The sequence below is a fragment of the Theropithecus gelada genome, chromosome 1, assembly GCF_003255815.1.
Source record: "Theropithecus gelada isolate Dixy chromosome 1, Tgel_1.0, whole genome shotgun sequence".
Taxonomy (NCBI): Eukaryota; Metazoa; Chordata; class Mammalia; order Primates; family Cercopithecidae; genus Theropithecus; species Theropithecus gelada.
Window position 1 is genome coordinate 31,375,978 of NC_037668.1, and position 20,982 is coordinate 31,396,959.

The following is a 20,982-nucleotide window of genomic DNA, read 5'->3' on the forward strand; positions in this document are numbered from 1 at the left end:
CTCGCCTCCTCCTATGAGGCCCCCAGCCTCATGCCCTCCCCAGGGAGTATCAAATGCCTGCCATGAAGTGGCTCCCCCACTTCCCGTCCAGTCAGGCTGAATTCAAGGCCCGGGCCCCTGTGTCTGAGGCTTCCCTCAGCACTGTCTGGAGTCTCTTTGGGATCTCAAACCTACAAGCCCAGAAGGAGCTTCCGCCCCTCCCCAGCCCTGGGCTCCCCCGTGCTGCCCACTCCCTCCTATTGCCGTCTCCCCTCACTTCCATCTCCCAGCGGTTCCTCTGTGCCCTTCGCCTGGGTACAGCCCCCTCCTGTCCAGTCCCGTCCCACATGCCAGCCGGGCTCTGCCCTCAGCACACACCTGATCCACACGTGCTGCTGCCACCTGGGTGACACGGAGGCCCCCTTGGACCCCGGCCTCCTCTCCACATAGTGATTCTAGTCCAGACCCAGGCCCTGACCCGAGCTGTCCCCTGCTCAGAACCTTCCAGAAGCCCCTACACCTGCCACGCTTGGCAGACCACATCATCCTCCACCGCACACAGTGCCTGGAGCCTTTGCCTCTGCCGGTATCTCCGAGCCAGCCCACATCCTGCCTGGCACTCGGGTTTCCGCAGCCTGCAGCCCAGTCTGGGGTCTGTCTCTCAGGGTTCAGGGCCCACTGCGTGAATTGATGAACCCGCCTGAGTCCTGGAGCCCGTCTCACGGAGCTGGGTGCCAGGCTGGCCCTGGATGGGAGGGGTTCTGACACCCTGTACCTGCCACAGGACGACCCGGCAGAAGAAGACCATGAAGCTGTCCCGGGCCCTCTCTGACCTGGTGAAGTACACCAAGTCCGTGGCCACCCATGACATAGAGATGGAGGGTGAGTGGCTCAGGGACCTGGCACGGGTGGAGGCCTCCCTGTCCCCAATCCCTGCTATGCTGCTGGGCGCCGGGCGAGGTCGAGGACTCGCAGTCTGACGACCAGTCACCGGTACCACAGCGGTGTCCAGCTGGCAGGTGTCGTCCTTCAGCGAGACCAAGGCCCACCAGATTCTGCAGCAGAAGCCGGCGCAGTACCTGCGCTTCAACCAGCACCAGCTCTCCCGCATCTACCCCTCCTCCTACCGCGTGGACTCCAGCAACTACAACCCGCAGCCCTTCTGGAATGCCGGCTGCCAAATGGGTGGGTGCGGGCGTGGCGCACTAGGTGTGGTGGGGAGGGCTCGGCTCAGATGGTCCCTGGAGCCCAAGGGGTGAGCAGGGGACCTGCTGGGGCCTTGGTTCTGTCCGAGCTCTCTTGCCCTTGGAGCCTCCACACCTCCGTGGCGTGCTGCCGACACCAGGCTGCCACTGACACCAGGCTAGCACCGACACCAGGCTGCCACCGACACCAGGCTGCCACCGACACCAGGCTAGCACCGACACCAGGCTGCCACCGACACCAGGCTGCCACCGACACCAGGCTAGCACCGACACCAGGCTGGCACCGACACCAGGCTGGCACCGACACCAGGCTGGCACTGACACCAGGCTAGCACTGACACCAGGCTGGCACTGACACCAGGCTGGCACTGACACCAGGCTGCCACTGACACCAGGCTAGCACTGACACCAGGCTGCCACTGACACCAGGCTAGCACTGGGGCAGGGTCCTTCAAGCCTCAGGGGGATGTGGGAGCGATGATGCAGGCCTGTCCACGTACTCCCGGGACACCTGCCTGCAAGGCTGTGGCTGCGCCAGCTCCAGGAATGTTCCTCCAGGATGTGCTGGCCTCAGTTCTGCACAGGTGCGAGCCTCAGCGTCCCATTCATATTGGGTGAACGAGCGGCAGACAGCAGATCCACGGCAGCTGTGCAGGGGAGGCTAGCGTGTGGTGGCAGGTGGGTGGGGGACACACCTGGAAGGTCGGGTGCTGACCGGGGCAGCCTTGTGTCCCCCTCACAGTTGCCCTGAACTACCAGTCAGAGGGGCGGATGCTGCAGCTGAACCGAGCCAAGTTCAGCGCCAACGGTGGCTGCGGCTACGTACTCAAGCCCGAGTGCATGTGCCAGGGTGAGGCGCTCGGATGCTCAGGGCTTGGATGGGCCTCCTGGGTGTCCCCAGAACGGAGATCGGAGCCCCACGGGCTAGCAAGGGGGTGGGGGCGGCTTTGGCAGAGTCCCCTGGAGGGTCAGGTTGGGACGAAGCTCCCAGGATGCTGGGGAGGTGGGTGGGGAAACCCTCCTTGCTAGGGTTGCAAAGAAGGGCCCAGCTCTGCCAGGAATCCAGGGATGGAGAATTGGGGAGCCTGGGCCCCATGTGAGATTCATGGCAGTACTTGTCTGAGGGGGGCCCAGTGCCAGCGACCTAGCCCCCTGTGCCTGGCCCCTCTGTGGGTCTCAGGACCTGGGTCTGGGCTGGGTGTTGGAGGGAACCTCCTCCCAGCTCTCAGACACCTCTGTTTTGTCTGCTGTGGATGACTTCTAGCTTGGTCCCCCTGTGGCCCTGGCAGGAGTATCACCATGGGAGTGGGCAGGACAGGGGATGGGCGAGTGGACCTTCCGCTGGACCTGGCTACTGCTGTGGACCGGCCACTTCCACCTCTGCCCTTGGCTTTCCCTCCTCAGAATTCTCAGCCTGACCGGGCCCCAGGGCACTGTCACCAGAGACCCCACCCCTCAAACCCCCAGGGACCCAGACCCAACCCCAGAAGCTGTGTGACCTCCTCGGCTCAGCCGTGGGAGGCATGGGCTCTGTCCCATGTGCTGCGGTGGCCACAAAGGTGATCCATACTGGGCCAGGTGCACCTGCCCCCCTGAGGTGCCCCCCTGGACTGCTGCCTCCCTCCCTCCACCTGGCACTGGCTCCAGTCTCCTATGTGGGGGCCGGGGAGGGGCAGCCGTGCCCCAGCGAGTAGGGGGCTTGCTGAGGGCTGGGCCACTGACCACCTGCCCGGCATCCCCTTAGGCATGTTCAACCCCAACTCGGAGGACCCCCTGCCCGGGCAGCTCAAGAAGCAGCTGGTGCTCCGGATCATCAGTGGCCAGCAGCTCCCCAAGCCGCGTGACTCCATGCTGGGGGACCGCGGGGAGGTGGGGGCCAGCCCTGCACAGGCGGGTGGGAGTGGGGAGTGGGCCGGGCATTGTGATGGGCCCCGAAGCCAGCCCCACTCCTGTGTCCCAGATCATCGACCCCTTTGTGGAGGTGGAGATCATCGGGCTCCCTGTGGACTGCAGCAGGGAGCAGACCCGCGTGGTGGACGACAACGGTGAGGCTCGGCCGTGGCTCTGTCACGCTGGTGATGGAAGTCTGAGGGGGAGGGTTGGGGCTACCTGGTGTGCCCGGGTGCTCTGCCCAGGCCTCCCTCGGTGACAGTCCTGGGTGCCGCTCCCCTCTAGGTGGGCAGTCCCGGGAGCAGCATTGGGAGTGGTGTGGGCCGGGGCTCCAGGCTGGAGTGGTGCTGGGCCGGGCCCTGCCCACGGGACACTCCTCCTGGCGCTGCTTCCCCAGGGTTCAACCCCACCTGGGAGGAGACCCTGGTGTTCACAGTGCACATGCCGGAGATCGCGCTGGTCCGCTTCCTCGTCTGGGACCACGACCCCATTGGGCGTGACTTCATTGGCCAGAGGACGCTGGCCTTCAGCAGCATGATGCCAGGTGGGCAGGTGTGGACACGGTGCCCCCCACACTGGCCGAGGGCCCCCGGGCAGGGCAGGCACTGTTTCCCCTGTGAGTTGGTGCCTGTGTGGGCGGGCCTGCATCTGGCACCAGAGACAGGAGGTGAGGACAGGAGAAGAGCCGGTCTGGGGCTCTGTGGGTCTGATGGGGACATAGCCTGTGCGGGAGAGGTCACCCCCAGGAAGAGGGCTGAGGACAGGACAAGAGCCAGCCTGGGGACCTGCGGGTCGGGGTGGGGCACGGCCTGTGGGGGAGGGGCCACCCCCAGGAAGAGGACCCTGCAGGCTGGTGCAATGCCAGTGGGCTTCCTGGAGGAGGTGGGGGTAGTGCTGGGCCCACGGGAGGCAGAGGTCCCAGGCCTGGGTTTGTCGGCTGTATTTGGGGTCTTGGGACCTTTGAGTAGAGTGGGGGACAGAGCAGGTGGGGGCCTCGGAAGGCTGTGACCTCATGACCCTGCTGACCCACACTGCTCCAGGCTACAGGCACGTGTACCTGGAGGGGATAGAAGAGGCCTCCATCTTCGTGCACGTGGCTGTCAGTGACATCAGTGGTAAGGTGAGTGTCACCCCCTGCCACCAGCCATCGTGGGAAGGGGCCGCACCAGCCCCTTGTCCTATGCACCCCCATGTGTCCCCAGGCCTGGGTCCTGAACTCAGGCAGTGAGGCCTAGGGTCCCCTCCCCGGGCCTCTGCTCCTCTACCTGCAAGAGGGGGTGCTGTGGGGGTCTGGCTCCTGAGCCACCAGTGCCCACCTCTGACCCCAGGGCTGGCTGTGGGCATCTCCGGCAGGGCGGGTCCCGAGTGCTCTGGGCCTTGCCCCGCCGGCCTCGCAGGCTCCACCCCCACAGTGCTGCCATCTGGCTTCTCAGCAGGGACTGAGTGGTGCCCCCTCCCCTCTCTCACCCCCTACCCCTCTACTTCCTGCTGTCACATGGAAGGCAGCTGCCCGGGTTTGCCTGTCACTCCACACCCAGCATGTCTGTCCCCTGCCCCAGGTCAGAGTGGGGACTCGGCTTCCGCAGGAAGGGGTGCTGGTGCTGGCCCTGCTGCCCTGCAGAGCCGGCTGCCCTGGTTCTCAGCTGAGGCCCAGTGCCCTCTGGGTCCTGCTGGTTGCAGTTGGCCCTCGGAGGACCCTGCTCACACAGCACGAGGGGCCTGCCCAAGCCCAGTGCTGACTCTCCTGCTGTGCTCTCGGGCCCAGAAGTGCCATCCGGCCTCTGCCGTCTATACACCCATCTGTTCCTCGTCCCCCAGGCCGCAGGGCTCCCCATGCCGCTGCTGTGGCTGCCTCACCTGCTCCCTCTGTCTCTTTGGTCTTGCAGTCGGCTTCTCTATGGCCTCAGTCTCTACCTTTAGAAGCCCAGCTCTGTTAGGAGCCTTGAAGGTACCCGGTGCGCGGGACAGTGCGGCCCGCCACCCCTGCATGCCCAGGCCATGCCCCATTAGCATCCGTGATTCCTGGTAGCATTTGGGGACTGTCGCTCTTGTGACGTGGATCATGACATGGCTCTGGGGGCCCTGGCCATCCCCAGCCAGAGTGGCATTTACGAGGCAGATCCAGGGTTCAGCTGGGTGGCCGCCTTCTCACTGGCCTCCCCTCTCCTCCTCTTCCTCAATCCTCCCTCCCCTCCCTCAGCCCCTTCCCTGGTGGGGAGCCCGCTGGAGCCCCCGCTGTGCCCCTCCTATCCCCCTCCTTCTCTCTCCTGCCCCCCTCTCGGACCCTCAGGCTGCTGGTTCTGAGTTCCCCTCCCGCTCCTTCCCTGTCCTTGCCAACCATGCCCAGTGCCTGGGATGAGGGCACCCCTGAGGCCGGTGCTCCGAGCTGGAATCCCGGATCTGCTTCTAAATGGCTTCCCAGCCACTGTGACCAAATGCGTGGATTTGGAATCTTGAATCAGGAAGCTGATTCAAGTGCTGGCCATCTGAACGCATCTGCCCAAAGGTGCCCTGCAGGGAGGTGACCCACCTGCCGGGCCTGGGCTGCTCTGTGCACAAGCACGGCTCATCATGGGGGCAGAGTGGGTGCTGCCGGTCTCGGGGGCATCTGGCATGTGAGGGCCCCTCTGGCCTCTGCACCCTGGAGATGCAGCTGCCTCCCTCTCAGCAGCTGTTCTGCTCAGGCAGGGACCGCCTGGACCTAGCTGTCCAGGAAGATTGGCTGTGGCCAGGTACTGGTGGGCCAGGAGCCTGAGCCCATCTTGGCAGGGTTCAGGGGTCAGCAAGCCAGTTGTGGGCCTTGGGGGTTCACATGAGCAGAGGGCAGGGCAAGACCAGAAAAGGCTGCCTGGGGGAATCCAGGAAGGCTTCCTGGAAGAGGTGGTACTTCCCAGGGCAGGAGTATCACCATGAGAGTGAGCAGGACGTGGGCTGGGTGAGCACGCCTCCCACTGCACCTGGTTACTCCTGCTGTAGACCAGCTACTCCTGCCTGAGAGTGGGGCACACGCAACCAGGGAGTGCCACACCAGTGTCCCCTGCCAGCGATGGGGCTGCGGGTCTCTGAGCAGGTGCAGGCTGTGGTGGGCCGGGCTGGGACTTGAGGTCTTTCCTCCGGAGGAAGGACCTTCTCTCCATGCCCCTCACAGGCCCCACATGCCCAGGAGGGTGGGGTGGGCCATCTGTACTTAGATCTGTAGCAGCCACTGTCCCAGGCAGAATGCCCTAGGGACCCTGCTCCTGAAGGCCCAGGTGTGTCCACACGCCCCCAGCCTGAGGTGGCCCGGCCCCTCGGACCGAGACACGCACGGCACGTCTGTGGCACGGTCTGGAGAGCTGGCCCTGGGGGTGCAGCTGCAGCTGGGCTGGGACCCCTGGCAACAGCTATGCGGGCTCCTTCTCTTGCAGGTCAAGCAGGCTCTGGGCCTAAAAGGCCTCTTCCTCCGAGGCCCAAAGCCCGGCTCACTGGACAGTCATGCTGCTGGGCGGCCCCCGGCCCGGCCCTCCGTTAGCCAGAGGCTTCTGCGGCGCACAGCCAGTGCCCCAACCAAGAGCCAGAAGCCGGGCCGCAAGGGCTTCCCGGAGCTGGTCCTGGGCACTCAGGACACAGGCTCCCAGGGGGTGGCGGACGACATGGTGCCCCCTAGCCCTAGACCTGCTCTGGAAGCCCCAGCCCAGGAGGGGCCCGGCTGCGGCAGCCCCCGAGGTAAGGCACCAGCTGCAGTGACAGAGAAGAGCCCTGTGCGAGTGCGGCCCCTGCGTGCCCTGGACGGCCCCGGGGCTGCTGGGATGGCCGCCACATGCATGAAGTGTGTGGTGGGATCCTGCGCCGGCGTGAACACCGAGGGCCTGCAGAGGGAGCGGCCACCCAGCCCAGGGCTCGCGAGCACGCAGGCAGCCATCCGCCAGCAGCCCCGGGCCCGGGCTGACCCACTGGGGGCCCCCTGCTGCGGCCTGGACCCTCAAGCTATCGCAGGGAGAAGCAGAGAGGCCCCCAAGGGTCCCGGGGCCTGGAGGCAGGGTCCAGGCGGTAGCGGCTCCGTGTCCTCGGACTCCAGCAGCCCAGACAGCCTGGGCATCCCTGAAAGGTCCCCCCACTGGCCTGAGGGTGCCTGCAGGCAACCGGGGGCCCTGCAGGGAGAGATGAGTGCCTTGTTTGCTCAAAAGCTGGAGGAGATCAGGAGTAAATCCCCCATGTTCTCCACCGGTAAGCCCCTCCTGCCCTGCGCGGTCCTCCCGCACACCCCTGGCATGGCTGGGCCTGGGTCACCTGCTGCTGCTTCTGCGTAGACGGCATCGTCTCGTGTGCTCGTGGCTCTGTCTCCGTGGCACTGTCTCCGTGGCACTCTGCTCCCTTGGCTTGCCTGTGGCCGGTAGCCCCAGCCCTCCTGTCTGACCTTGAGGCCCTGGGACTTGGGGTGGAGCTGGTTTGAGGCCCGACAGGCTGGAAAGAACCAGCTGCTCTTGCTGAGGGTCCGGGACCAGGAGTGTGGCCTGACATGCTGGGCCCCTCTGACTGGGCGCTTCCTCAAACTCACCTCCCGGGCGGCTGGCGACTGATGCCCTTCCTGGGTACTGGGGGCCACGTCCCATCCCATTCCCACTGCCCTCCAGGGCAGGCTCCAGGGGTCCCTCCTGGGAAGTCTGATGTGGGCAGGTAGTGCAGCTGCTGGGCGTCTCCTGCGTCCCTGGGACGCCTGGAGCTTGCCGAGTGCTGTGTGGAGTGGATTCCCTGGGCCCTGAGGGAGGGACATACATGGAGCCCACCCCACACCACCCTGCCCCTCCAGACACCCTGACCGAGCTTTCCTTTCTGCCCCCACCCACGCTGCCTCCGTAGTTAGGAACTGAGAGCGGCGAGCGACAGGTAACGGGGCCCAGCCCTGCTGTCCCGTGCTGTCCCAGCCCCAGGAGGGCCCCATGTGTGGCACAGGGCATGGACTGGGCCTCACCAGCAGCAGGGTGGGGACACTGAGTGTGCCGCGCCCGGGGGATGCCTCGGGGTGGGAGCTGGGCCCGGCGACCCTCGGCACAGGGTACTGGGGACACCACCCTGATTCAACTCCTCTCCGCCTCTCTCCCTGTCTTCCTCTCTTTCTCTCTTCTGCTTCTCCCTCTGGCTCTCTCTCGCTCTCACTCCCCTACCTCCCCACAGACACCCGCCCCCTCTCCACGCAGCGGCCGCTCCCTCCACCGTGCAGCCTGGAAACCATTGCCGAGGAGCCCGCCCCAGGCCCTGGCCCCACGCCACCAGCGGCCGTCCCCACCAGCTCTTCTCAGGAACGGCCCCCATACCCCACAGGACCGGGAGCCGATGTGACAAGCCCCCCAGAGAACACTGAGGAACACCGAGACAGCAGGCCTCGGCCGTGCAATGGCAAGCGTCCCGGCGGGGCATACGAGGGGGCCCCCAGCAGCCAGTCGGACGGCAGGAGCCAGCCCCGGACCCCGGGCCACCTGCCCGTGATTAGAAGGGTGAAGAGTGAGGGTCAGGTGCCCACAGAGCCCCTGGGAGGATGGCGGCCCCTGGCTGGTCCCTTTCCAGCCCCTGCCGTGTACTTTGATGCCACGGCCAGTGACCGGCTGTGGCAGCGGCTGGAGCCATGTGGCCACCGAGACAGCGTTTCCTCCTCCTCCAGCATGTCGTCTGGCGACACTGTCATTGACCTCTCCCTGCCCAGCCTGGGCCTGGGCCGCAGCCGCGAAAGCCTCCTCGGAGCCCACGTGGGACGCCTGCCCCCCAGGCCCCACTCAGCTTCAGCTGCCCGCCCAGACCTGCCACCTGTGACCAAAAGCAAATCCAACCCCAACCTGCGGGCTGCGGGCCAGCGGCCTCCCACGCCTGACGAACTGCGGCCCAGGCCCCTGGCCCCACGGATGCCTGGCCTCCCGCTCCGGCCGCCCTGGGGCTGCCACTCCCTGGTGGGCCTGCAGGACTGCCCCGTGGCTGCCAAGTCCAAGAGCCTGGGGGACCTCACTGCTGATGACTTTGGCCCTAGCTTTGAGGGCGGCTCCCGCAGCCTGAGCCACAGCCTGGGCCTCCCGGGAGGGACACGGCGGGTGTCGCGGCCAGGGGTGAGCCGGGACGCCCTGACGGAGCAGCTGCGCTGGCTCACGGTCTTCCAGCAGGCCGGAGACATCACGTCACCCACCAGCCTGGGCCCGGCTGGGGAGGGGGTGGCGGGGGGCCCCGGTTTTCTGCGGCGCTCTTCCTCCCGCAGCCAGAGCCGTGTGCGTGCCATTGCCAGTCGGGCCCGCCAGGCCCAGGAGCGGCAGCAGAGACTACAGGACCTGGGCCGGCAGGGACCCCCAGAGGAGGAGCGGGGCACCCCCGAGGGCGCCTGCTCTGTGGGCCACGAGGGCGGTGTGGATGCGCCAGCACCCTCCAAGGGAGCCCCTGGGTCAGCATCCGCGGCCGCGGAAAACCTGGTCCTGCTCCGCCTCTGACCACCTCAGTGGTGGGAACCTGGGGGACTCTGGAGGCCCAGGACAGGGGTGGGCGTGTCGTGTTTGCTCAGGAAACAGGGCAGCCAGGCCCCCAAAACTGTGTCCCTGGCTGCCCTGTGTCCCCTCGGCCCCTGCCTCCCTCCTGCCCCTGCTCCCGGGGGAGGAAAGGCTGAAGCTGCTGGCCTGGGGCCCACAGGAGGGGGTCGAGGCTGGCCCCGCCAGGCAGATTTTCCGGTGTTTTAAGATCGATCCATACAGAAATATTTAAATTTTTAGAAGCAAAACTTATACAATATTAAAATGATACCAAGTCCCTTTCCATTTTTACCTGGCTTTTCGCCCCGGGTGTGTGTGGTGTGCATCTGTGCACACCTGTCCTGAGCCTGCCCTGGGAGATGCGGCTGACCTGGCCACGGCACAGGCTGGGGTGCTTGTGAGGCACCAGGGCTGCTCAGGATGCTATCTGGGCCTCGCCTTGAAGGCTGCATCTGCCTTGCTGCGACCATGCTGCCCTCTGCACCAGGCCTAAGCCTCTGTAAACTCCCGAATGTGGTTCCAATAAACGTGCTCACCAGCATGCACGGGCTTCCCGCTCGCTCAGCCTCATGTGCGACACCAGGTGTCTGTCAGAGCCTGTGCCAGGCCCAAAGGACACCCCAAGAAAAGACCTGGCCCGTCCTCAGAGGGCTGAGCTGGATGGGCTCCCAGGGTGGGCTGCAAAGCCTGCTCCTCAGGGCACAGACCCTAACCCCGGGCCGCCGGCCCCCCGACCCTGCAGGCTGCTCTGCCTGCAGTCTTGGAGGATGGTGGTTCCAGAAAGGCCCTACCCTGGAGAGGCTGGGGTACTGGCTGGGCCTCCAGAAGCCTGTGCTGCAGCTCATCCTCTGCTGCCCCAACAATGGGAGTGGGTGTGGCCCACCCCGTGGCCAAGGAGGTCAGGGAGTGTCCTGCCCCGTGAGGCTCCACCACCTGCTGCTGCCCAAGAGGCCTGCCCAGCCCACCACCCGGATGAGTGCTGCTGTCGCGGTGTTCCGTCTCATCCCTGGCTGCGTTGCACCTAGGCAGGGCCCTTGGGAAGGTGGGCATGAGGCCCGGAGGCTGGAATCCTGGGGTGCTGGGGAAGTTCTGGGGGGTTGCTCTGCCCTCATCATGTTCCTGCACTGGCAGGGATTGTGGGCGGCCACAGGAACTGCTGTCATCACTTCCCCAACTCAGGCAGGCAGAGGGGCCACTGGTGCTCCCCTCCCCCGAGCCCCACCAGGCCCCTCAGAGACAGCCTGGCAAGACATCGCCATCCTCGAGCCCCGGGACGCTTGCGTGCGGGCAGCTGTGGCCCCACCGAGAGCAGGGGTGTGGTGAGCTGGTTGCCTGGGACCCAGGGCGGCACCTGAGCCTGAGGAGTCTCAGTTCTGGGATGGGGGACTCACAGAGCCCCTGGCGGTGACAATGACAGCAGCCTGATGACCGAGGCCTCCCAGTGAGCCCCTGAGTGGTGCTGTGGGCAGAGTAGGGCTTGAGGAGCCAGCTGGGGGTCTGCGGGAGTCAAGGAGGGGCTGAGAGCCTGGGGCCAGATCGTGTCTTGAGAAAAGCGCAGTCGAAATGGCCACGTCAAGGGAGCAAGGCGGAGGCCAGAGCCCGCCTGCTCCAGCTGGGGTCACAGAGGCTAGGGTTACCCGGAGGCACAGGGGTGCCTGGCTCATAGGCTGGGTGGCCTCTTGTGTAGGAGGGGAGCTGAGGCCAGGGCCACAGGCAGGCCAGCAGGCCCTGCGTGGGAGTGTGCAGGGGCTCACCAGCCTGGGCTGAACCCTGGTGTCCTTGTCCTGGCTCTGTCCTCCCAGGCCTCTGTGCATCCCCCACCTCCTCCTGGGGATCCTGTCTGGGCCAGGCTCTGGCCAAACCTCTGCAGTGGGTGCGTCCCCCAGCACAGATGGACTCTCCAACCCTGGGGTCAAGCCCTGTGGATGTCAGGCCGGGCAGTCACACACCCGGGTGCCCAGAGCGGCCAGGCCACTGCTGCCATCCACCACCAGTGAGGGGGGCCAGGATGGTAGCAAGAGCTGGAGGGGCTGAGGAGTGCCAGGGAAGGCCAGAGATGCAGGCTGGGAGGGCTTCTCCATCAGAGAGCAGGGCCTGAGGGCCAGAAAGTGGTGAGGGCCGATGGGATCCTGGGGGCTGGGCCTCTGCCCTGGGGACCCACAGGAGGGAGAAGCTGGAGCCAGGTGGACAGTCAACCTCAGGACAGGACAGGAGCCCCCTTGGTGGCCGCTGCATGAGGGCTGGGCCTCAGGCTCCACGCAGACTCCAAGGGTAGGCCATGAAGAGACACCACCGTGGGGTCCAGAAATGGCCACTGGGCACCTCTGGGCAGGCCAGGTCTCCATGGGGGAGGTGTCTTAGCCTCTGCAGGTTCCAGACCACCAAGCAAAGCTGTCTGGAAGGTGGTCCATGCCACCCCACCTCCTTGGCCTAGGACAGCCTATGCTTGGGGGTCTCAGTGAAGCTTCCAGATCTGGGGGACCCTAGTGGGGGGGGCGGGGGGCAAGGTAGCAGCTCAGCCTCCTCAGGGCCTGCCCAGCAGCTCAGCACCATGAAGTCAAAGGAACAGCTCCCGCCACATGAAGTCAAAGCCGGGGGCCTGCAGCCAGCCCACCTCAGCAGGGCCTCCGCAAGCTCTGCGCCCTCCTGTCCTCTCTACAAGGCTGTGTGGTCTCAATCCCACATCTGGGCTGAGACAGGAGTGACCCCCAGGCGCCTTGGAGCTCCCAGGGGCCAGGACCAGCAGGCCTCCTTGCTGCCAGCTCCCCCCAGCCATGCCCACCCTAGCCACAGAACAGGGCCCCGGGGAGCCTGGTCCCAAGGCCATTAGCAACAAAACCCACACGGTCCGCACAGTTCCTAGCAGGGGCCGCGTCAGCGCCCGGCTGCCTGAGAACCCTTGAGGGCGATCGATGCCGAGGGCTCCTTTCCCAGGCACTTGAGTCAGGAGTGCTGCTCAGCACCCACACGTCCTGCAGGCGCAGCGGGAGGGCACTGGAGGGACGAGGGCGGCTCTTCTGGCCCGGCGGGAGCAGTGAGAGACACAGGGGCCCGGGTCTGTGGGGCAGCTGGCGCTCGGTGCCCACGAGGTCTAGAAGCAGCGCAGGGAAGGGCTCCCGCTCTGGGCTCCCCACACGGGAAGAGTCGGGAGAGGCTCCTGCTCCAAAACAAAACAGCGCAGGCGGCTCCGGCCTCTTTTAAAAACTCTATTTGGTGCATGCCCACGGCGCTGCGTCCCGTCAGACATACCTGGATAGATCTCTCTATTTATACATATATATAAAAGGTTCTGTAGCAGTTAAATAGATTCCAATACGAATGTCTCCCAGGACAAAGCTGCATCGCGCCTCTCGGCCACACGCATCCGTGCGGGCTGCGGCGTACGTGCCGTGTCACGGTAGTGCGATATAAATATGTTGCTTTGAACGTAGTTCCCCTGTGGTGGCAAAAACACATTCCTGACAAGTGACAAGCGGAACCATCCGGCGGCCGCGGTGCCTCACTCGGCCGGGACCTCATACTTGAAGATGACGCTGAAGAGCCGGCCGCCCAGCCGCTCGGCCAGCCACGCGTTCTTGATGACGGCCAGCTTGAGGCTCTCACAGCACAGGGCCGCGTGGTAGTTGGTGTGGACAGCACGGCCCATGCCCTCAATGACCACCAGGTCCGCGCCACGCTCCCGCACCAGTGCGGCCAGCCCCTTATCCAGGCGGCTTTGGGGAGGAAGAGAGAAAGACTAGACGAGTGAACCCCAGACCCCACCTCCCATACAGGGCAGCGACCAACGTGAAGGCCGAAACCCCTACCCCTCAATCCCTGATGTGGGGGCCTCCAAACCCAGCCTCAGCCCGGGGCCTCCTCAGAGCAGCAGCTCCCGCAGGGCCAGAGCAGCTGCAGCCGGGAAACTGCCCGAGATCTCCCTCGAACTCTAGGGGCTGATTCTTTGTCACCTTCATGCCCTCCCTGTTGGTGAGGTGGGACTGGAGCACAGATGAAGCCAGCACTGGAGAATCCCACCAAGCAGAGAAGACCAGTGGCCCCAGCACTCAGAACCCGCTCATTTAAAGGGTTCCTTTCTCTGCAATCAGCAGGACAGAGAGCACCACATACAATCGACTAAGGGCCTCCAGAACCACAGAAGCAGAGCCTGCTGTCTCTGCGGGACACAGAGGTGACAGACACTGGGCAGCTGCCCAGGTCGCCCTCAGCCTCAGCTGAGTGGCCACAGGGACATCAGCCCCTCCTGCCCCAAGTCCCCCAACCCAGCCCAGGTGTAGCCACCTCAGACCCTGAATCCATTCACTCTCCCCAGGCCACCTTGGGGGATGGCATCTCTGTCGCCTCCTGAGGGCAGTCCGAGCCTGGGGTCAGGAGAGGCCGTAGGGGCAGTCCTGAGGCCGGTGTCCCACATGTGCCTGGGTGCAGGTGCACGGCACACAGGGCATGGAGCCCAGGAGGGAGAGAGCAGGTGCAGGGTGCGGGGTTACCTGAGGTCGAGGCACGGGGAGCTGGAGCCCGTCTGCACCAGCAGCAGCCTCTCTTCCCGGAGCGCGGAGCTGCCAGACACAAGGTGGTCAGCGCCCCCAGGAGGGTGGCCCCCGGGAGCTCCCAGTTCAGTGACAATCCTCGTGGCCCACTCTGCCCAGCTGGTGCCCCTCCCCATCAAGGCCCCCCCAGCACCATCCGCCAACACTCACTGCACGACAGGGTCCATGCCCGCGATGCGCTCTGCCACGATGAGAGACTCGCTGTGGGTCACGTCATTCAGGGCGGGGCCTGAGTTGCACGCCAGGATGACCTGCAGGAGGAGGGCCCAGGCTCTTTAGGAACCTGTGCCGGCCCAGCATGGTGCCTGTGTGCACCCCAGCCTTCAAGTGGCTGGCCTGGGTGAGGGTGCTGTGCCCAGCGGGCCTGGGTGAGGGTGCTGTGCTCTGCGGGCCTGGCCAGCCACCCGCTGCTGAGGAGCAGGGACCTTGCCTGACCTTGCCACTCTGTGGCCCCTGGGAGGGAGCCAAGCCGAGGGGCAGAACCGAGTTTACAGCCTGCCCTTGGGACCTGCCTGTCTCCAATTGGCATGAAGTCACAGTCCCAAAGCCTCCTTGCTGGGCGCACGCTTCCAGGAGCCTGGCCTCAGCCCTGGGCTTCAGCACATGGACCCTCGGCCTGAGCCCGGGGGGCTGGGAGCCTCCACCCCAGCATATGAGGGCTCTGGGCCGCCTCCCACACGCTGCCACCTGCACCTACCTGCTGCATCTGGAGGAGCCCGACCACCGCCAGAGGCCCAGGGCGGCGCCAACCCCACCAAGAGCAGAGAAGCCCAGGGGAAGGGCCCCACCCACCATCTCGCCACTCACCTCAGTCCCTCTAAGGAGTAGCTCCCTGACAAAGGGGAAGACTCCCAAAATGATGTCTATTCCACTGTTATCTGCGAAAATTAAGGCACATTTATGAGGGGGCCCCTGTAAGACAAAACCAGGACGTTCAGTTGGGAACAGGTGCATCCAAGCGAGTCAGACCCCACCCCTGCCGCCCGCCCCGCTGCCCTGCAGGGGCCGAGACCGGGGGCTTCAGGGCCCCAGAGGCACCGGGGATGGGCTGCCCTGCAGGGGCCGAGACCAGGGGCTTCAGGGCCCCAGAGGCATCGGGGATGGGCTCCCCTGCAGGGACCGAGACCAGGACTTCAGGGCCCCAGAGGCACCGGGGATGGATCAGCCTGCAGGGGCCAGTGACTGTCTCTTCTGGCAAGGCTTTTTGCCTAGAGCAGGTGACCTAAGAAGTGGTCATGACAGGAGTCATGTGGAGCAGGGGACGCTGAGGCCTCGGCCCGCAGAACTGTAAGACTCTAACAGGAGGGGAGGGCCTCCGGAGGCCGCCCATGCCTACCTCCCTCCAGTGACCACCCGCCCCTGGGCCCCACGCTGTGTCCCCAGGGGCAGAGGCGGGAAGCCCCTCCACATACCTTTAACCTCTGAAGCCACTCGCTGTAGGAATCCACGAGCCACGGTCTTTCTGAGAGAGAGGGAGGAACACACGGTCAGCTCGGCGCGCCAGGTCAGGGGTTAGGAGACGCATCTTCAGGGGTTCGTCTCTCCAGGAAGCAAGTTCTCCCCGCCCCCGAGCCTGGCTGACAGAGCCTCGAGCAGGGGAGGTGCCTGGACCCTGACCGCAACTGCTTTCGCTGTTGCAGAGAACGCTCAGGCACGGCCCCAGCTCAAGGCGCAGGTTACTTGGCCATCCGTACCTTGTAACTTCCTCTTTGCTTCTTCAAACCCAAAGTAGGGGTCGGATTCAAGGACACTGCATGCAGGAGGAGAAAAGAAAGTCAAGAAAAAACAGAACGAAAACCTTCGGCCAGAGTGCTCAACGTGAAGACCCCAAATCCCTCCCAGGCGGGACAGAGGCAGCTGCTCAATGTGAAGACCCCAGTCGCTCCCAGGCAGAACAGATGCAGCATTCTTGATAGGCGGTGATCAGCAGAAGGCTCAGGGGGCCACCGAGCAAAGGTCTGAGAGAGCGCAGGCTGTTTCTTAAGGTGGACTCAGAGCCATGGGACCAGGGAAGCCCATCGGTGACTGGCAGCTGCAGTGTCCCCGTGCTCGGCGCCCACGCGGGCGGTGTGGGAGACCCCGGCCACAAGGCCAAGCCCATGGGTCAGGACCCTCCTCAAACGCTCCCAACAGGCTGCGGGAGGGACCTGTGTCCCAGAAGGGCAGCCACGGTTGGGGGCAGCATTCTTGTCTATGTCTGGAGACACGAGTGGAACCCAGGGAGGGCCGGGAACCCAGGCATCTCCCTCCAGCCCCACATGTAAAACAAGCAGGGACCACAAGACATGGTGTGGCCGCCTGGGGAGGCTCAGAGACTGGAAGCAGCTTCTTCGGGAGTGAAGGTAAATTACGGTGGGAATGGTTCATTTCCAAGATTCAGAGCCCTGGGCTTTAGACACCTGCCTGTCCCATAGGCCAGTCTAGGGAACTCCTTTGCAAAGCACCCTTTGATCATCACATCAGAAATGTTTAATTCCTACCACATGTAGGAAACGTGAATTTGGATTCTGACAATAGAAAATGTCAGCCCCGTATTTCGGGAGCCACACCCCTAGGCCTCCTCAGCATCTGTGCTTAAGGAAGGGGCATCCTCAGAGCCTGAGGGGACAGACAAGGGCGCTGGGCCCTGCACAGCCCCTGGGGCTGCTGCCATGTGCACTCCCTGGGCCCCAAAGCCCCGAGCCACCAAGCCACCAAGTGCTACACAACCCCTGAGGGACCCGCTCCACCTCCTTGCACGCAAGCCTGGGGCAGGACAGGGACCCGCAGGCTGCAGAGCCCGCCCCGAGCCCGCAGACACCTACTCAGACACAGCTTTGGCCCCCCAGTCGAAGACGTTCCCCGCCAGGAGGCCTTTCACCAGCGCCAGCTGCCGCTCCTCCCAGCCCAGCGTGTCCAGGGAGCGCACGACCCCGGGGAAGCACCTCAGTGCCACGCCATTCTCCCGCTGCTTCACCTGCGGAAAATGCCAGACGCCAGGCCTGAGCGGAGACATGGCCTCAGCCCACAGGGCTGCTCCTGGCTTTCCGCCAGGCCGCGTCTCCACAGGCCCTCGGCAGAGCACCATCCCGGACACCCGCCAGGCCCAGCCTGTTCCACACCACACCCCTCAGGAGCACAGACTCAGGCCCAACCGGAAGCCCACCAGGCACAAGCCTATCGGCCCCGGGACAGCGGCCAGCGCGCAGCTGCACAGGGCTCTGAAGAGAGGCCCAGGACAGCTTCAGCCCCCACGTGACAGCAGTGGGTGAAGGGGAGGACACGGGTGGAGGGCAGGTGGAGGACAAGGCCCCCACGGGTACCCACAGCCCTGGCCTCAAAACCCTCAACACCCAGACTTTCCCTATCACAAGGCTTGGTGTGTGAGGGGGAGGGGGAGGCGTGGCGCGGGCCATTCCCAGAAGGGGAGGGAGAAGTCCATGCCTCTGCTGCTGCCCGCTGCCTCCTGGCAGAAGGGGCCAAGGAGGGCTCTGGCCGCCAGACCTGAGGAAGCAAGATGGATGCCCAGAAAGGCCCATCTCAGAGGGCTCCCATGGCCCTGCACATTGCCGGGGTAAGAGGTCTCTGGTCACTGCCCAGCCTCCTAGGAGGCAGCGAGGGTGCCCCAGGAGAGGCAAGCAGTCCCCAACCACAATCGCCCACCCTCGCAGAAGCTGGGAGGCCCTCGGCTCCTGCAGACAAGCAGCCTGTGTCTCTCAGGAACACATGTCCACACGGGGCTCACACGCCTCTTCTCCAGTCACAGCGGTCCCCACCCCTAACTGGCGCCAGCATCTGTGGGGGTAACACAGCTCCTCAGCAGACGCTGCCAACAGAGGCCCTGGCTAGTGTGGTGCCAGTGCCGGAGGTGGGGCTGCTACCAAACCTGCACGGCCTCAGAGAGAACAGGACGCCCCAAGTCAGCGGGAGAGAGACAGGACCCACGGCGCCAGCGGGATGGGGACAGGAGCGAGCGGAAGGCCAGGGCACACTGCACTCACTTTGGAGTAGGGGTCTGGGAAGTTGAACTCGTTCAGACAGTGCTCCCTGGTGTCCAGCAGGCTGCGCACGGTCAGGGTCCCATAGGCGCTGGGGACAGACATGGCAGAGGGTGCTGAGCAGGACAGGCCGAACACCCGCCCATCTGCACATCCTGGGCTGCGCCACGGATGTCCTCGGGAGCCCGGCAGTGCAAACGCTGCTTGAGGTGGGGCCCGGGGGGACTGTGCCACCGGGGCCCACACCCACTCCCAGCCAGCTGGGGTCCAAATGCCAGCATCACAGCCACTTTCTCAGAGGTGCAGGGGCCCTCTGGGCAGAAGAGGCAGTCACACACCAGGATGCTGGGCACTTACAAGGGCTGCTGTCTCAGGGTCTGAAGCTTGTTCCAGTACTTCTGTCGGAACTTCTCCGCCCTCTCAGCTGCATCCACGGAGTCTGGCTGGCTCGCCACTGCGCGCTTCACTACCTGCCCGCGACAGGAGGGGTCAGCCAAGCATGGCCCTGCTGCTTGGGAATTCCTCATGGGACAGCCGGGGGCTCGGGGCAGAGTGGGGGCTGCCTGTTAAGCGCTGCCCAGGCCATGGTCGGGGACAGCTACAGGGGGCCTGAGGCAGGGTGGGGGCTGGCCGTGGGGGGCTGCCCAGGGCCGGGTTGGGGCGGCTAAAGGGGGCCTAGAGCAGGGTGGGAGCCAGCTGTCGGGGGCTGCTTGAGGCAGGGTAGGAAGTAGCTGTGGGGGGCTGCCCAGGGCAGGGTTAGGGCCTGCTGTGGGGGACTTGGGGCAGGGTGGGGGCTGCCCGGGCTGTGGTCAGGGCAGCTCCTACTGGAACAGGAAAGGCTGACGGTGACAGTTCACAGTCCCCTGAGGCTTCCCTTTGGCATTCGCCCCTCCCAGCTGCCCTGGGAGGCAGGAGCAGGAGTGACCCTGGCTCCTCACCACTCAGGAAACCCGAGGCTGAGACCCATGTCCTGGGACTCAAGCCCCACCCTGTGCCAGGGCCACGGGGCTCTGGATGCCCAGAGCTCACTCCGGGTCCTGGCAGGGCTGGGACTCTTCCCTCAGGACAAACCCCGGCAGCACCCGGCCTCTGCGAGGGCTTCATGATGAATGCGTGTTGCTACTGGGGCTCCCCGGCCCTGGCATGTGCTCCACTGGACCACCCCGGCCTTGGAGGTGGGACGCAGGAGCCCCCAGGTGGCCTCACCGGAGCTTGTTGGGGCTGAGCCTCACCCCACCCTCAAAGTCAGGGTCCCACAGGGCCTCCTGCACCTCAGGTGGAGCGGAAAAGTCTACTAAACTACTTTCTGAAGAAATGTAATAGCTGACAAAATGTGCCTCGACGTCACGTCCTAACCGACCCACCAAGTGACCAAGAGCGGTATTTTTGCCTGAGAAACAGAAACCGCCCCCCTCACACTCAGACGGAGATCAAGGGGTTTCTGGAAAACACCGCCCTGTCCCACTTCGCCACCTTGTCTTTGCCCCCGGGAGCCTTGGAAGGTTAGCCCAGGCCGCGGCCTCGGAATCCTCTAGTCGGCACCCAGAGCCCTCACCCCGTCCAGGGCCTCCTCGAAGCAGGTGAGCCAGTATTTTCGGGCCAGAGCGTCGTCGGTGAGGTCCACCGTGTCGGGCACATAGGAGGGCGGGTCCAGGAGGAGCGGCAGGTTGACCAGTGGCCTCTCCAGCCGGTCCATTTCCAGCAAGTCAAACTGGAAGACAGGCAGTGGCAGGGTGGAAACGTCACCACAGTTCAGAACCACCTAAGCCACGCTCAGAATCTTCCACTCTAATAGANATCGCTGTCCTCCCACCCCCGGGGGTGTGCCCCATTCCTCTCACTTCTGGGGCTGATGTGGCAGCCTCAGGAGGGGACTGAGTGTGCACTCGGGTGTGGCCACACCATCCTGAGGCTTCATCATCATGCCCATTGGACAGGGAGGCAAACTGAGGCCCATGGAAACCGAGGGCCCAGCTGCCAGGTGGAGGCAGAGTCTGGAGAGAACCCTGGGCAAGGGCAGGTGGGCAGCCTCACCCACCCAGGTCGGGCACCTGCTTTGCTTATCTGGCCCTCACGCTGGCCACAAGCACTTCCTCAGGTCCCTGCCATAGAGCATGCACGCGGATCTGCTCTTCCACTGCTGGGAAAGACCCACTTTGTACCGAAAAGCGTCCCAGCTCCCCTCCCGGCTAGTCTGGCAGCTCCACATAACTCGCTGGGGTCCTGGGCTGACTTTTTGCCTTTTTCCCCATCTGGTTATTGAGGGGGTGGCCTGGTTGATCTTTGGGGCTCCCCAAACAGACACAGGGTGGGGTCAATATGCCTTCTGCGGGGAGCAGAGTCCAGGGGGAGCAGCAGCCTGGGGCAGTGCTGGGGGCTTTGTGGGATGGCAGCTTGCTTGCTCCTGAAGCAGATTAGGGCCTGTGGGGGGCTGGGGTCTGGGCCACACTGCCGGGGTGGTGGGGGGTGGGAGGGGGCTGCTGGTTGTCGGTTACCTAAGAAGCCCTGGGTGGGGGCCGGCAGCTCTGGGACTCTGGATCTGGAAGTCCATTCTCTTGTCCCACTGGCCTGCAGATGCTTGGCCCTTACTGTGGCCCTGGCCTTGTTGCACTGCCCCTGTGCCAGCACCTCCCCATCTGGTGCCCTAGCTCTGTAAGCACTGTCTGGCCAGGGTGGGGGGACCCTCCGTCTATGAACCTCTGTCATCCGCATGTGGGGGCCAGGGAGATCACAGATGTGGGCTCAGGTCCCAGGCCCCAGTGATCATTTCTCTCTGAGCCTTGGATCCCAGCCCTTCCCTTGACATGCCCCCAACCCCTACCCTAACTCTTACAGGGGATGCTGGCCTTTATCAGCACTCTATTTGGGGTGTGGTGCCGAGTGGGGCTCCCATCCTCCCCAC

The 20,982-nt window shown here is 64.9% G+C and overlaps 2 protein-coding genes across 2 annotated transcripts in view; one reads left to right on the forward strand and one right to left on the reverse strand.

The window, feature by feature from the left end:
- PLCH2 (phospholipase C eta 2) overlaps positions 1 to 9,839 on the forward strand; it is a 29,090-nt gene extending 19,251 nt beyond the window's left edge. Inside the window, exons 14-22 of the mRNA XM_025398152.1 lie at positions 764 to 861; positions 982 to 1,164; positions 1,927 to 2,034; positions 2,929 to 3,053; positions 3,145 to 3,229; positions 3,472 to 3,618; positions 4,115 to 4,194; positions 6,482 to 6,779; positions 8,229 to 9,839. Of these exons, the coding sequence (XP_025253937.1) occupies positions 764 to 861; positions 982 to 1,164; positions 1,927 to 2,034; positions 2,929 to 3,053; positions 3,145 to 3,229; positions 3,472 to 3,618; positions 4,115 to 4,194; positions 6,482 to 6,779; positions 8,229 to 9,520 (2,416 nt within the window). The 3' untranslated portion in view covers positions 9,521 to 9,839. The remainder of the gene's footprint in view (positions 1 to 763; positions 862 to 981; positions 1,165 to 1,926; positions 2,035 to 2,928; positions 3,054 to 3,144; positions 3,230 to 3,471; positions 3,619 to 4,114; positions 4,195 to 6,481; positions 6,780 to 8,228) is intronic.
- A 2,909-nt stretch (positions 9,840 to 12,748) lies between these two features.
- Positions 12,749 to 20,289, reverse strand: PANK4 (pantothenate kinase 4). Its single transcript, XM_025381869.1, has 11 exons — positions 20,236 to 20,289; positions 19,636 to 19,791; positions 18,438 to 18,550; positions 18,084 to 18,171; positions 16,908 to 17,059; positions 15,798 to 15,853; positions 15,516 to 15,565; positions 14,911 to 15,015; positions 14,254 to 14,354; positions 14,044 to 14,112; positions 12,749 to 13,269 (listed from the first exon to the last, which is right to left on the reverse strand). The coding sequence occupies exons 1-11, from the start codon at positions 20,287 to 20,289 to the stop codon at positions 13,056 to 13,058; spliced, it is 1,158 nt and encodes a 385-aa protein (XP_025237654.1). The 3' UTR covers positions 12,749 to 13,055.
- Between the last annotated feature and the right edge of the window lie 693 nt (positions 20,290 to 20,982).